The sequence below is a fragment of the Cheilinus undulatus genome, linkage group 1 (assembly GCF_018320785.1).
Source record: "Cheilinus undulatus linkage group 1, ASM1832078v1, whole genome shotgun sequence".
NCBI classification, from domain to species: Eukaryota; Metazoa; Chordata; class Actinopteri; order Labriformes; family Labridae; genus Cheilinus; species Cheilinus undulatus.
Window position 1 is genome coordinate 32557492 of NC_054865.1, and position 15861 is coordinate 32573352.

Sequence of the window (15861 nt, forward strand, 5' to 3'; positions counted from 1 at the left end):
CATTTCTGAAATTTCCTGAAAATTTCCTGAAAATCCGTCCATGACTTTTTGAGTTATGTTGCTAACAAACAAACACACAAACAAACCCACCTGATCACATAACCTCCTCAGTGGAGGTAATTAATATGACACAACAGATTATCACTGGCTACTAATATCTGCTCATGCCACATTATTAACTAATTGATGATGTTATCCAGTGAGGAGCCGAGAGTAGATACCAGACTTAAAAAAAATCGAAGTCTATTCCATAATACAGGTGTATAAGTGAAATGAGCACATCATCACTTTACAAGATCACAAGCTGTATAGGTCTACGACATCATTAATCACTAAGACTAACAACCTTATTTCTAAAGGCCTTTAAACTTGAGCACAATGTGGTGTGGTGAAGGACTACATTCGGGGAGCACAGGTCGATCTGCTTCATTGAAAGTCAAGAGGGTAAGGTCTTCTTTAGGTTGTGGCACCTGTGGTGCATTAACCCACCAGGGGAGGACAGCTTTCCTTTTAGCAGAGCCGCTCCTCTGTTTAGCTTTCCTTCCACTAAAAACATCCCTTTAACAGACAATCCAGACCTCCCTCAGTCCTGGCGCCACAGGAAGAACCAGAGAGCCCTGGAACCTGTGTCTGAGGGAGGCACAATGCTCTCCCATCTCTGTTTACCTTAACCCACTTCCTCCATTCCCTCTACCTCAGGTGGCCTCGGAGCCCTGGTCACAAAAGCTCTGAAACATAAGGAGGATAAATACAACAGCAGGACTCAAGAAGGCTCTGGAGTCAAACCCCGGTGTTTCCCTACGACCAGTTTGTAAGAAAAACAAGTGGAAGAGAGTCATGCTGGGAGTTGTGTCTGTTAGCAGTGATAAATGGATTCACATATTAGAGTAAACAAACGGTTAGTGTGTGTTTGTGTAATTGTGAGTGAGTGTGTGAGATACATGAGTGTGAATGCACGATCCTGTGCAAGTGTGAAGACTCTCATGAGAGCCTGATTTTATGCAGATGTTGATCTAGTCCTATTTGAGAGCCACTTTGAGCACTCAGTCAAATTATTCAGCACTTACTGCACAGGCCAGAGCACAACCCGCAGGGGAAAGTGATAAACAAACAACAAAGAATTATTCAGGGTTTAAACACTTAAACACCCACTTCAGCAGAGCCTTTTAAGTGGGTGATTAAAATGGGCATTGCGCTCCCACAGAAAGCTCAGAGGACCCCAGCTCACTGCCACAGGAGCCCAAGTCACCTCGAGTTTCTCCCCCAACCCAAACACATACTCACAGCCTTGCCAGTGTTAACTTGTAATTGTTATTTGTTACATTAACAATGTTATTTTAAATTTCGGAGTATACACAACACTCTACGGTTGTGTAAAAAACAACAACAATGCAGCAAATATAACAATATTGTTTTCTCATTTCTCACTAAATTCTACTAAATTTCACACTGATACAGTTAATGGATTAAAAATGTACTTTTATTTCCCATAAATCCCTGCAATCACACCAAGTTCTGTGCCTGCAGATGTCACTGTTCAGCTAATAGGCAGGCCCATAGAGCCTAAAGATGCCACAAGCAAGAGAGAGAGAGCAGCTGTGGTAGGGTGGCATGAGGATGACCCAAAAAAAGTAGGAGAAAGATATATTTGGGATATAGCATCTCAATTCTTATTCTGTCATGATCCATGTGTCATTATAGGTAGGGATACATGAGTGGCAGAAAGGTTAAATATAGGGGTGCTGGTTTAGCTCAGTAGCTAAGAGCAGATGCCAATATAGAGAGGCTGTAGTCCTCAGTGGACAAGTCATGGGACTGATTCCTGGATGGCACTGTTTGATGCATGTCTTCCCCCCACTCTCTCCTCACATTCTCTGAATCTCTTTAGTTGTTCTATCTAAATAATGGCTAAACAGCCCACCTCCAAAAGTTCAACATGGTATCCACAGTTAAATCAGGTATTTATGCAGTATAAATCATGCATTAGCCTTTGATATAAAAAAAAATGTACAAATGTACCAGCAGCTACAAGTGGTTGCCTTCGCTTGACTCACCTGTAATTTCCACATACACTCTGCAGCACTGCAGTTATACTCCCACCAACGGTGAGCAACACTGGACACACTGTCAGGAGCTCTGTGCAATGAAGCGCAGCCGTCATCAGATTGAAAAGGCAGAGATAACAGGGGAACTGCACATCCATGCAGAAGTAGTATGTCAAGAGTGGATTATTTTGCCTTTTTGGGGTTGATTCCATTTCAGCATGATTCCATGATTTTAATGCTTCCACCATGGGGAGTGCATTGTGAAATTAAATGTTTTAATGTTTGTTGCAAAGAAGCTGTGGTTTCATGTAAAAGTCTGTTTTTTTAACTCAAAGTTAGTTCTTCTTGGTAATGGGGATGTTGTTGCTCTGTGTCCCACTGACCTCCCAATGACCTTTTGCTTGTGCCGAAGGATGAGATGTAATACTGATACAGTCATGATTTACAATCAGGAGTCTGTGCATTGTGTTGTATTTTGAAGCTGACGGGATGCTTTGCATATGTTTCTGGCTGTTTGAATCGATCTGCTCTGCGTGGATTGACATGGTTTTGCAGCTGCCAGTGCTGAAAATCAACCTACAGCGTATCTCCAATGAAGATGAGGGAAGTGACGCTTCAGGGATGTGCTGGAGCTGGACCAGAGTGCAGGCAGTGGAACTGCTCTGATTGACTAGAGTAGGAGCTATTTGCTCCACTGTACGATTCACCGGTGGATTGTAGCGCAGCTGTTGTATGTGGAAATTAGAGGTCAGCCTCTGCACTGGTTACTTTGTCTTGTTTTTTTTTTTCAATAAGAAATGTTTTGTACATATTGTTACCATTATCGGTTTCACCTAAAATGAGTTTGGTAATATCTGCAAAAATCCAGTGTTGTGCTTCACTAATTAAAGGCATTGCACTTTGAGGTCCTTGTCGATAAGCAGCATACAACACACTCTGTAACCACATACAGCCACGATATATGCTATCATTATAAATAACCATACATCACTGCTGTGATGATGGAATTGTGTTTTTAAAGTGTTGCATCTTTTAAAATAAGCATTAATCGATCAAAGACACACATATTCATGTGCCTAGTTGCTAAAGTCTTTGATCGAAGATACTTGCTGAATTTAAATATGCATTATCCAAAGAAGAAATTTTCCAACAATTATTGCTCTTCTTTCTAACCTCATATTTCAAGTCAAAAGTAGAAGGCAACTCTTTTCAAAAGGCATTAGCATGTCTAAGGCTTACCCACACATCAAAAGGTTGAAGATATGTAAGCATCAAAGATGATGATGTCAGTTAAATGAGTTCAGGATTTGGACAGATTATCTGCTCAGTGTATCAAAGTATTTATACTATTTACGGGGCACATGCTTGTCAAATACAATCCATTTCAATCTGAGCCTGAGTCCAGTTTCAAAACAAAGGAAAACTCAACAGCAGCTCATCCTAAAAATCCAACTATTTCTTGCAATTGTGAAATTAATGCCACCCTCGAGGGTGAAACCCAACCCCCAAGACTAAATGTAACCGTGAAGAGGGTGGTGCGAGACACTTTGATCAACAGCTATCCAGTGCTCCAAACTGAGCATATATTTGGGGAAACAAAGCAAAATCTCAGCTGCTAATCCTCAGAGATTTAGAGCACATTCCCCCAGAAGCCTTTGATCTCTGGAGTGTATCCATACAGCTGACTCCAGACATACGGCTCTCACATGCACATGCGTGAACACATTTGCACATATATGAAAGACATTTCACTCATACCATTAAGATGCAGAGTACATGATGTGAAATGAACCTAGAAATAACAGCAGATCAGTCATTTGACAAATTCATGACTTGTTTTGATATGCAGAGATTTAAGAGGGCTCTATAGTGACTAATTCTTTATTTCTTAATAGATTCAGAGAGGGGTGAGGGACATACAGGGGAAGAAAGAAAGAAGAAAGGGTGAAAACTTATTAAATGGCTGCCACTGAAGGTTAACAAAACTCTTTTGTAGAAAGAGTTAGAAAGCACCATCCATATCTACCTAGAATTTTCTGCTCCGCTTTGTCACATGGGAGAAATACCTCCAGCTTTAAGTAATCGCTGTGACATACGATGCTGCATGTAACATTAAAAGCCACCTGCATGTCCTCGAACCTCCCAGTCCCCCAGCGATGGTGACGTCATCCAAATACTTCCAGCCCATCTTCTCATGGGAAAATAAAATTTTAAAAAATTCACAGAGGCTCTCTATGGCCAGGTGCTGCCCCTCCTTCCCAAAGGGCCAGGGCTTTTCTTCTCTTTAGAGTGTGGCTCCAAACTTTTCTCTCAGCCTCTTCAAAGAGCAACAACAGGCCCTCGGTCCCTTGGGAGCACAGAGGGGGTAGAGCCCGGTGGGAGTGGGGGCATACGTCACACAGCATGCACAAGAGGCCAGCCGGTGGGAAAAGAAAACGCACGGGGAGAGGACCGAATGAAGAAGAGAGAGAGAGAGGAAGAGGAGTCTGCATTTGAAAGGTGCTTTCAGCTTTTAGACAAGGGCCCTCGCTTTGTGAAAACGACAAGGACAGAAAAAGCAAAATCGCAGAGGAGAAAGACGAAGGGGGCGCAAAACCTGCCATGTCTTTTATTAGACTTGGAGGGAATGCATTTAAAAGCTTTAGGTCTACTTCCAAAGCAAAAAAAATAAAGAAGGTGGCAACCAACTGGGAAACAAGGGGGTTGGTGCTGACAATTCCCTGTGATTTCCTTTGAGTTTCACTCTGGTCGTCAGATCTGCCTCAGTTTTTTGTCTGATTCTATACAGGTTGATGGAGGTTCAGCCTGGAGAAAATACAGCATGTTTGCATGCACATAGAAAAGGACTTTAAAATGCATGCGAATATGTAACCTTGCTCATCAGGAATATGCATCTTGCAAAGATCCAATCTGAAACATGTGTACCCGGTCTGAGAACAGACCTGTCCAATCAGCATCATTTGTGAAAAACAAGGCAGTAGCTACAGGTGGGGTTAAGTTGTGCTGGAAGCTGGTAATAATGTCTGCCATGGTGTAGCGATTAGTTTCGATGTAGCCGCAGCATAGCTGCATTTTTATCAGAACTGGACCACATTTATTCATTTAAAAAGAGCAAGGACCATATTGAAAGCTTTTCATTGCAGAAACTATGTTTTTGAAAAGTCCTGCCCATCCCAAACCCTTTGTATGGGAGGTTTCCCAAATGAATGTGAAATATATCCATGCAATGTATTTATGACAAAGTCATATGGCGTGTCAGGTTAATAAACACAGGTTAGTGTCTGATAAAGAGCAGCAGTGCTTGGAAAGTCACTACTTTGGTGCACCAGACTTTTGCAGCCCTGCAGTGTGCAAGACATTTTTCTGTTCATTCCAGGTTAGTAAACACACCTACAGGATGCAGTTGGAAACATATTACTCCTGCAAACCTTAATCTGACCAAAACTGGACAAGGCATGCTGCATGTGCTACACAGTCTCCACAAACAGCAAAAATGCAAAGCCAAGCAGATGCCACGTTGTTGTCTGCTTTAAGATATCAGCAAAAGCCCAGGGTCCTGACCCCCACTGTGAGCATATGCAAGAGTGAGAACAAAAGAGATTGAAAGAGAGGGAAGGTTAAGAAGTTTGCTGGTAATTCATTGCCCTTCTACTAAAATCACCAATTTAAGCATCATGTTAAAATTGTTAACCTTTCCTAATTCAGCATTCCAACTGTGTTCAGAATAGAGCTGGGTGATATGGCCTAAAATTTATATCCCGATATATTTTTGTTATATCTCGACACACAATATATATTGTGATATTTTGAAATGTCCTCTGAGTATCTGTATAATGTTAAAATCAGCCCCAAATGACACTAGTTTGGTGATTAAATGGACTGTTCTATTGGATTTTTAATAAAATTGTGTGCAGAAAAGGTAAAAATCAATATAAAGTTAAATTAAGCACAATTTTAGTTTGAAAAGGACTTCCTTCAATCTTTTATTAATAAATCAAAAATACATAGATCATGAAATACTCTTACAGTGTATGGACAGTCCTGAAATGTTTTCCTAGTTATGTTTACTATTGCTGACAAAGGGTGAATCAAACCTACACAAAACTCACCAATCCTGCATGCAGCCGATGGCTAAAACCCTGCAGTCTAGTCCACCATTCAGGCTCACAGCTTTGATTATATTAGTCCGTTATCTGTGCTGATGAATGCTGGACCAGTTTTAACTTCATAACATGAGAGCATATTTTGACCTTATTTAAGAAACTCTCCTGTGTGATCATGGGGAGAGCTTGTTTGGAGGCACAACATTTTAACTCCACGTTGTCAGTGTTTTGAACTGTTAGGCTGAGATTAGTCTCCGTAGTTGTGGAGAAGTGGGTCACATTTTTCCGCTGCTGGGCCGTCCTCTCTCTGACATGTACAACTCTGGCAGGGAGCAGAAAAATGTTTGTGCACAGGCAAATCACATATTCTGGGTTAAGTGTCTTTATGAGATTTTTAAATCCTGGCTTTTCAACAACACTGGGTTCATGTCTTTAGCAACATGTTGTGTTACTGCTGCCGTTAGCTCAGCATCATCTTGCAGCATATTGTAACGAAAAGCTGAACCAGTGCCAGATGAAAGATCAAGTGCTGTTTCTTGTTGTCCATCCCTGAACAGAGCTAACTCTCCGCTAATTTGCCACGCTGCTCTGTTTACCTCCGTCGTCTCCCATGATTCTCTCTGCTCCGCTGATACAAAAATGCACATGTGCGAAGGAGAGTTTCTGGATGGGCGGGGGAGTGAACTCTCTGCTGTGAGAGATGCGTTTAGGGACAATGGGAAAAGTGAAACTCGAGCAAGAAATGCATGCTGATGGCTCAAATCTTCCACATGATTTTTACTCGATATTTGTGATATAGTCATTTTATATATTGTGCGTGGCATAAGCCACAATACATCGAGTATACTCGATATATCCCCCAGCCCTAGTTCAGAATGCACAGAAGAGACTTACTCAAGGGCCAAAGTTTAGCTAACTTCAGGGCTGAACCCCATCACTCAAACTTATCAGCAGCTACTGTTGACTCAAATCTGTGATCTAGCGCTGCATCGCTCCCCAACATCAATAATGTAACTCACATGCACCATCATCTGCATACACACTGGTGCTTCCAATCGCTCTCCTCACTTCCTCTACCATCCACACATAAACAACGATGAACCATTCACCGACAGACATATGCTACTAGTAAAACAAAATTGATGCTTATGTCTTCATTTTAATAGTTTTCTGTAGCACAATCCTTCACTCATAGTGTATGATGCTTGCTAAGATGCCCACGATCATGAACCCGCCCATACATACGCGGATCACTTGATGCAACAATGGAGAAAGGTTAAGCAAATGAGCAAAATTTTGATTACATTGCAGTATTTCCAATTGAATTTTTAAAAGTGCATAGGATTTCATTAACCTGACATGTATTTCAAAATACCAGTTAAATACATTTTTTCAGCTACTTTACTTTTTTTGCATGTTTTTCTTAATCAAAATGAGAATGACAAAAAAATCATTGCCTTTAATACAATTATTTATATTAATTAGTAATGTGTTAAAATGATCACAATTAGATGTTTTTTCAAAGTCTGTCAGCCCCAGTTTAATCTGATGTTGTGATGGTTATATCATAAAATGATTTATTGCTTGTGTTTGTCAAAAAATGCATAAGATGATAACTTAAAAAATAACTGCATATCAAATCACAAATTGGGGACTTTTTTTTTTTTTAATACCGTCTAAAGGGCAAAAACACACTAAAAACAAAGCTAAGGAGTGAGGTGTGTGTAAGGGTGCACTGATACACTGTCTCTTATTGGGTTGATCTAGAGATAAAGTGCCGTGTTTTTTTTACCCAATGACCACCTGATTGTTTGTAAGTGATTGTCAACCAAGTCTTTCCTTTGCTGACGACAGCCTTTTAAAAAAGGAGCGACTGTCACTAAACTGGAGCAACTTTTACTACACAGAGGGCAGGCCCTCACAGAGCAGGAGGACAAGGAGGAGCCGTCAGTGTCACTACAAACACTTCCCTGCATGGCCCACTACAAATGCAGTCTCATTTCATCAGCCACAACCACCACAGGGCCACAGGGTAAACGCAAGAAACAGATGGAGCCCGAGGGGTGAGAAGGAGGAGAAGGGGAGGCAGCAGAGGGGGGAGGGGACGTTTAAGGATAGAAAGGAGTAATTTAATGAGGAATAACAATTTAAATAGATCCTTTATCTTTAAATAATGGCATTTTCTTTCATCTGATGCCAAGAGAAGCAACCTTCTAAACTAACCGTGGGAAATATGAACTTCCAAGTCAGGAGTTGTGAAAATCTTCATCTCCATGGATGTCTATGTCAGTGGTATGATTTTACAGGGTGCTCATAACATATCAAATTTATGAGAGGGTGTAGACACCATGCTGTACACAGGGGACAAAGTGTGCCGAGGCTCACATGACCTGGATCTCGTATGTTGAAAAGCCCAGATCCACCTGCCAGCATTGCTCACTCACTGTCTGTCAGCTCAAATACACTCTGCATCAAACGGCACAGCACATGAAGGACTGAATGAATCCTTCAGTACATCGTTTATCTATCGCTGCATGATCTGCCATACTTTTAGTACAAACAGTGAATGAAGACAAACTGCTCTTCAATAAACTGATGTGTGATAAACAGGCAGGCATCGTTTCTGACAGGAAACATGGTTGTGAAAAAAAAAAAATCATCAAAAGAATTCCAAGCGTGGACTCCCACTGTTGACACCCGACCCACATTCTCCTGGACCCTGGTTCAGCTGAGAGGTGGCTCAAAGATCAGAGACTATAAATAACTATCTCACCAGGTATGCTACAGAATACGGACAACTTTTAGAGTTAAGAGTCAGCTCCAATTCTGAGGCTTTAGATTTTGTTTCTATCCTCCGAGCACTGCAGGGTCAAGCTGCTCATCTGTCTCTGAATTCAGAGACTTAAAATACAGTGACAGCAATATGACAAATACACACATTAAAGAACGAGCTACATTTAATTTTTTGGACGAACAAATCATTTATATCCTTGGTTATTTTATTTTCTAGAGAATTTTACAAAAACAAAAAACTCATTAGTTGAGTGACAAGCTCTATAGTATCAGAAGCTTTCTGGTGTCTTTTTGTTGTTAGATTAATTTTATGCACTAGTGCTTTGGTGAATGTATGCTCTGCGATGGATAACAGCCTTGGTCTGTCATGAGCACGAGAAAGCAACAGCTGTAGCGCAGAATCCATCAGCTATAACCAACAACAAATTTTCCATTTTAATTTAATCTCTTCTGACATACACCACTAGAAAAGTGCAACTAGCATTTCAGTATCCACACAAATGACCACTACACTGAACTCAACATCACCAAGTGTGAAATAATGGGGCAGAAAACAAAGAAAACAACATCTAAACAACAGAGTCCAGGATATTGGACTCTGTTGGATGTCTGGATAACTACAACACTGAGTAAACAAAGAACTACAACTCCACAGATTTTGCGTTCACTTTCTAATCATTAAACAAAACAGGAAAATACCCAAATAAATATTGATGATGGAAAACACCTTTCTTCATTTATTCATTCTTCCTCTGAGCTGTAACAGCCATTAGGCACTCAGACTTTAATTATTTACACAAACTGAGCTCCACTATCTGCACATTTTTTAACAATATCAAATCCATTCAGCGGGTGCTCTTGTTTCATCCAGGACAAAAAATGTCCCCCACCACTGTAGCTACAAAAAACAAGTATTTCCAGAGACCAAAGTAAATAGTGTTTGTCTTTGTGGTAATAGTGTATGTAATTACATGGTTATGGTGTATAAAATGCTGAGAATCAAACCCCAATGAACACACTGCAGCCAGTAAGTAGTAAGGCTTTTCTGCTACAGAAGCTTTGACACTCTTAAAAGAATAAGCATATTTTTGGGTTTTCTCATAGTCTATCCCTTTTAAAAACACCCAGTGAAACACAGCCTGCACTGGGCTGGATACTGTTACTTTATGATGGAGTTTATTGCAACTTTGAGCTCATGTCAAGACAGAAACTTTGACGTTGAGTTGGTTGCAACATTTTAAGTGAGTCCTATCCTCCCAACACTCTGCTGCACTTGATGGTTTACATGTCACCTCAGGACTGCAAGTTAACAAACAGAACCAGCACCTATCCGTGGAAGCAAGGCAACCAAGAAGAAACCTTCTTTCCAAGACAAATCAAAGTTGGTCTTAAAACCCAACTCAGTCAATAATCCAGCTGTCTAAGATATCTTAAAGTTTGATGCGTAGCTCTCCCTAACCAACTCTGGTGTTGAATATTAGGGCTCAGCAATACTGAGAAAAAGCACAAACGTTTCAATAGTTTGTCTTTCAGCAATGTTTATTGAAAACACACAAGCAGAAGAGAAAAAAAAGAATGATAGCAGGTAGATGGAGCAACTCGTTTCTGTATAAACTATGCAAATAAACTCACCATAGTTCCATAAACGTCATCAACCATTTTCAACAACGTTGGAAGTCACGTTTAGCGGCAACAACTCTGCTTGCACAGTGCAGCAGCTTAGAAGTGACAGCTTCAGGTCACATGACGAACATTGCATGTCCTCATGAGTGGACTACATGTGACAGTCTGTCGCAGATGAAAAACAAAATATCATTCAGCCCTTCAATATAAAATAACTTAAGATAATTTTTTCCACCTACCTGCCTACAGACATTAGTACAGCTACTAGGTTTTGAATAAACAGGTTAAAATAGCCCCTCTTTTATTTAATGATTACTGTATATTATAATCCATTTATTTTGATTTAAAATGTTAATACATTTAAATTGACTTTGGGAGTTTATATTTATCTGACTTATCCATGGAAAGAAGCAATAAAGAAAATTGAGGATGCAACCCATCATTACATATTGTGATGCACTGTGATATTATTGAATTAAGGGCATGGTGATCAATCAGTTAGTATGAAGATTCACAGCTCTACTAACCATGATGCCAAAAATTAATTTACAAAAGCTCCATTTCTACAGTAATCCACCACATTTGTGCAGTTGTATTTAGTCCCCTGGTTGGAATGCATGGTATACCTGGATTTTAATGTTTCATTTTCTTAAACAGAAAACTGAAGAGGCAGAGTAAGCTCTTGCTGGTATTTCATTTCAATATAAAACTCCATGTTGATCAAAATGGGATTCTAGTCTTTCAAAACATTAATCAACTAAAGGAACTGTCAAGTATCTTGAAAGGAAATTCCTGCCATCCCGCATGACAACAAAGTGTAACAGTAGATGCTCTATTGTGTTCAAATGCAATTGATCCTGAAATCTGGGCTGCGTTCAATAGGTAGATGCATTTCAGCTCAAAGTGTCTGAATTGTGGGTGGAGGAACTGATTTTCCTTTTGTCTTGGTGGGCTCCTATTCCTCAAACATGCTGCCTTTGTGGAAAGCATCGCTAACCAAAGAGGCTTAAAGCTCCTCTGAAGCAATTCCAAAGGATATTTTCTTCACTTGACAACAACAGCGCTGTGTTTACAGCAATGCCAAAATACAGAACAAGCATGACCTCCAACATTTCTCCTCAGTCTTTACAATCCACACTTGTCACCAGACTGTCACAATGTAATGCTTTCAACTTAGGTTTGATCTATTGTTACCAAAAAAACATCACACCACTGCTTAAGACGGTACCAACATTTGTTCCCTGCATGAGGGATGGCAGTAGTGTTAAAATAGGCTATGCCGTTTCATTTTAACACAGACAATTAAAACAAACAAGCGGTATAACAGAAAAAAGAAACACACGGGCTTATTTCAAAAGTGTCAGCTTGCGTTTTGCAGGTTGTATGCAACCTAGCATTTGAACGTCACTGTTCGGCAGAATGGCCTGATTCAGTAGCTTTTGACAAAATTCAACACCCTTCAGAGAGTTTGTAAAGACTTTTAGTGCACGAGAAAGAAAAGACACAAGGGAAAGTTAAGGGGTTTCTGGTCGAATAATCGCCGCAAAGCCCGTCGTAATTACGTCAGACCATTTGATGACTTATACGCCACTTCACCTCGTGCACACTTTCGTACTCACCCGCGCAGTCAAACCGCAGTTGCTCTTGTGGTGACAGTCCGGTTGCTCGAGGCGAGAGCTCGTGCAGTAGTATTTTTGCTTCACGAGCCAGTCGTCGATTCCCTTTCTCGCCAAACAGGCATTAACTACGAAACTGTCACCTGAAATGTAAAAAAAAAAAACCGCACAATCAGCATCTGCAAACTTCATCTTCTCGCGCCTCACTTAATGTTTTCCAGAAGCGGTCTGTGCTCAAAGAGTCGGACTCTGTGCTATAACGTTGGTTTAATGAGCCGAGAGTCTAAAAACTGTTCGGCTGTCCAGAAACAGTAAAAATGAGTCTTTTTAAAAGGAATATAAACGTCAGAAAATGAAGCGCGCTTACCTTCTGGGCTCTCCCTCGGTTTACAAATAGCGGCTTGAGAAAAGAAAGTCATAAGACAATGAATACTGTTACTCGAAAGTCTCGCATCAACACAGGAGCTATTACTGTGATTTTCGCAAGAATTAGAAACCTTACCATGTTTCGAGTGCAGTTTACCCATTTCTATGCATCGAGTTTGTGTTGAAAACCATCAGAAGAATATAATCCAAAGGTGAAAAAGAAACAGGCTGCGATATCCAGATAGCGGAGAGTCCGTGGAGACGAGTGCCGACTGTGTTCAGGAGGCTACGGGACCGTATGACTGAGTAGGCAAAGCAGCCTTTGATCCAGAGCGACACAATCGACAAAAAAACACAGGAGAGGACTTCCTGTCAACGCTTTCAAAATAAAACTTCATTTAAAAATATGTTTGCTTTTCAAATAAATAGGCTGTTTTAGACTGCTTTTCGTTGATTAAAAAACCCCTTGCATATTATTTTGTTTTAAAAAAAAAATCAATTTACCAACGCCCTTTCAAGCAAAAAAGTTAACCATTTGATGAGGATGGAGACTGGGACTTGTTGTCATGACAAGCAGTTTGAAAAAGTGTCCTCTTTCTTTGAGATTCCCTTTTCTTACAATTGTAGCACTCCTGGTGTACCGTGGGAACAATTCTAATGAGCCATTTCTAACAATAACAACTCACAAGTCAAGTTTCAGCTATTGCTAACTGTGAGTCCAGCACAGGCCAGTTTAAAATCTCTGTAAACTCACCACCTTAACAGGAAAAAAAAAAAAACATATTTTACGCTGAAAAGTCACGTAGTGCATCCGGTGTTGTCCTACCTTACTGTCTGGCTTGACACAGCTCGCTCAGCTTTCTCCCTCCTCTTGTCTGACTTCAAAGAGCTGAGGAGGCGTCAAGAAACCTTAATTTTCACCGCTGAAAGATCAGGATTTTCACCTCACCCTCTAACTGGCAGCAGTGCAGTACTGTAAGTGCTTTCACAAAATGAGGTCTGGGGGCTTCCTGGGGTCCAAGTCTGCAGGTTAACGAGACCATCCACCTCAGCAAGTACGTTCGGGACCCGCCATGGAGTCAGCAATATTAAAGATCCAGATAAACTGCCAAAAATAATACAGAAATGTGTAACATGACTAATCACTTATGTCTGATCTGCCAAATTAAACCACCTACATAGAGATCAAAACCTGGCAACCACACAGCAGCACCCGAAGGTTTTTAGAGTGAATAAACACACTGAATGGGTCATGCCAACATCAAAGTAAATGACCCTCTTTTGACCTGTTCTCTTTAGTAATACTCAATTATCTTCTGGGATGAACATAGGGACAGAATCATATATGTGGTTCTCTGCTCGGTGTGTGAGTGTTTGTTTTGGGTCTTTGAAATGAGATGAGAATGAAGTTCAGATATCAGTCTTACTGGAGTGAGGCAGCAGATGAAAGAATGATAAGATTCTTTTGAAGTCTGCAATTACACAACAAAAGACAGAAACAATGCTAGGGTCAATGTGACAGTAATACATAGACACATGATGTGACAGATTATGCTTTAATATCCAGAGATTCTTACCTCATAAATTATCAACACATTTTCTAAAATATGGTCAAGTAAACATTCTGCATGCTTTTTTACAGTCCTCAACTTGCAATTGTTTTTCAGAAATGCAGTGATAAAAATGACGAAAAATAAAGAAGTCTGATCAATATTCTAAAACTAAAGTGTCCTTAATGTAAAATAGATTAAATCAGGGTTTTACATTACAAGGAAGTATATATGACCATGCCAATCAGAGCAACAAAACACATGACGTAGCTGCGCACCTACCGAGGAGTCAGCTCCATAGAGAACTGCAGACCTGCCAACCTGTACGCATTTTGCGTAGCAGGTAAGCAATTTGACATGTAAATACACTGGTATGACTCGCCTCTCTACGCAAAAAGCTGCGGATGTGAGTTCTGTGGGAAATGTTCATGTGCCGTACTCATGTCTGACAGCACAATGCAGCAGCATGGTGAAGCAGTTTCAACCAATTATGCAGGCTCAGGACATATGCAGTACAGGTGGTCGTTATGTTTAAGAGAAGCACTGCTTTAAACCCAAGTTTTTTATTAAGACAGGTAAACTGGACGATGCTAGAAACGAGTGTAACCCCAGGATGAATCCCAGAGTAAAAATCAAAACTTTTAAAACCCAAAGTTACAAACATGGAGTTAAAATGTAAGTTACAATCTGTTAAAAGCCCAAGTTAAAATTCATAGTTAAAAACTTACTGCATTAAAATGTGCTTAAAAGCAGAAACATTACAATTACTAAAACAGTAGACTGTCACTTTAAAACTGAGAATATTTTGTAGTTTTTTTGAAATGTACTTCCCACAACACGAGGTGTGACCATAGACTGTAGAAAGAATTGGACAAACTCCCTGTGACGTCAGTCGTCTGCTTACAATAGGCGGACTCAAACAGCTCTTGAAGCTAATCCATGGAGGCTTCCATATTGAAATTGCGGTCTCAACCAAACTTTGGATCAACCTAACAGCCCGCCCACTAAGCGCGACTTCCTGTCAGCCTGCTAGCTAGCATGCTGGTTGACAGATCATGGTACAAACGGTCGTGGTACAAAAAATTCACCCCCGTACAGTGGGAGCACAATAAGACACTAGGCAATGAGACACATTTGGTGTTTTGAACCAGGCTGTAAACCAGTTTATTTCTAGTGTCAAAACTGGCTGTTTAATGTGTCCATGGGACTTCCAGTGTTCCTGCAGCCAGCTTCAAGTGGACACTCCCGGTATAGCAATTTTTTGCACTTCCGCATTGGCTTCATTTTTCAGGACTGGAGGTTGCCGCTTGAGTGTGACAAACTATCTTGATGTGTAAGTTTGGATACCTGCTTCTAATTTGTCAATGTAGAGAGACATCAAGTTTCTTCAATTGTGATTGGCTTAGGGGCGGGACAAATGTCAGAAAGGGAAGATCAGCTAGATGCACGTAGCAGTGTGCTCTCTCTCTCTCTCGCCCGCTCTCGGAGGAGAACGCAGCATGTCTGTTTACTGTTTAGCATGGCGGCTAGCCATTAGCTAAGTTTATTAAGTTAAGAGTAAGTTAAAGTGAGTCCTTTCTAGCCTCTCCATCCCCCACGCCTACACTTACGCTTGACTACAATCATCATAACCACCGGCCAGTGCATGTGAACAAGAAAGGCAAAATTTCATAAGTTATACCTTATTACTGTTCTGTCTTTGTTGTCTTAAAAAATATGAGAAGTCACCAAATTCAGTAGAAAACAATGTTGAAACTTATAAAGG

The 15861-nt window shown here is 40.5% G+C and overlaps 1 protein-coding gene across 5 annotated transcripts in view; it reads right to left on the minus strand.

Moving 5' to 3' along the window:
* The window catches only part of nkd1 (NKD inhibitor of WNT signaling pathway 1), a 56063-nt gene extending 43233 nt beyond the window's left edge, over nucleotides 1–12830 (minus strand). For 2 of the 5 annotated variants that reach the window (XM_041794162.1, XM_041794155.1), the window contains exons 1-2: nucleotides 12548–12830; nucleotides 12184–12323 (exon numbers count right to left, since the gene is read on the minus strand). In XM_041794162.1, coding sequence (XP_041650096.1) covers nucleotides 12184–12323; nucleotides 12548–12707 — 300 coding nt within the window. In that variant the 5' untranslated portion in view covers nucleotides 12708–12830. The remainder of the gene's footprint in view (nucleotides 1–12183; nucleotides 12324–12547) is intronic. The other 3 variants (XM_041794171.1, XM_041794179.1, XM_041794187.1) reach the window with 3 other exon arrangements.
* Between the last annotated feature and the right edge of the window lie 3031 nt (nucleotides 12831–15861).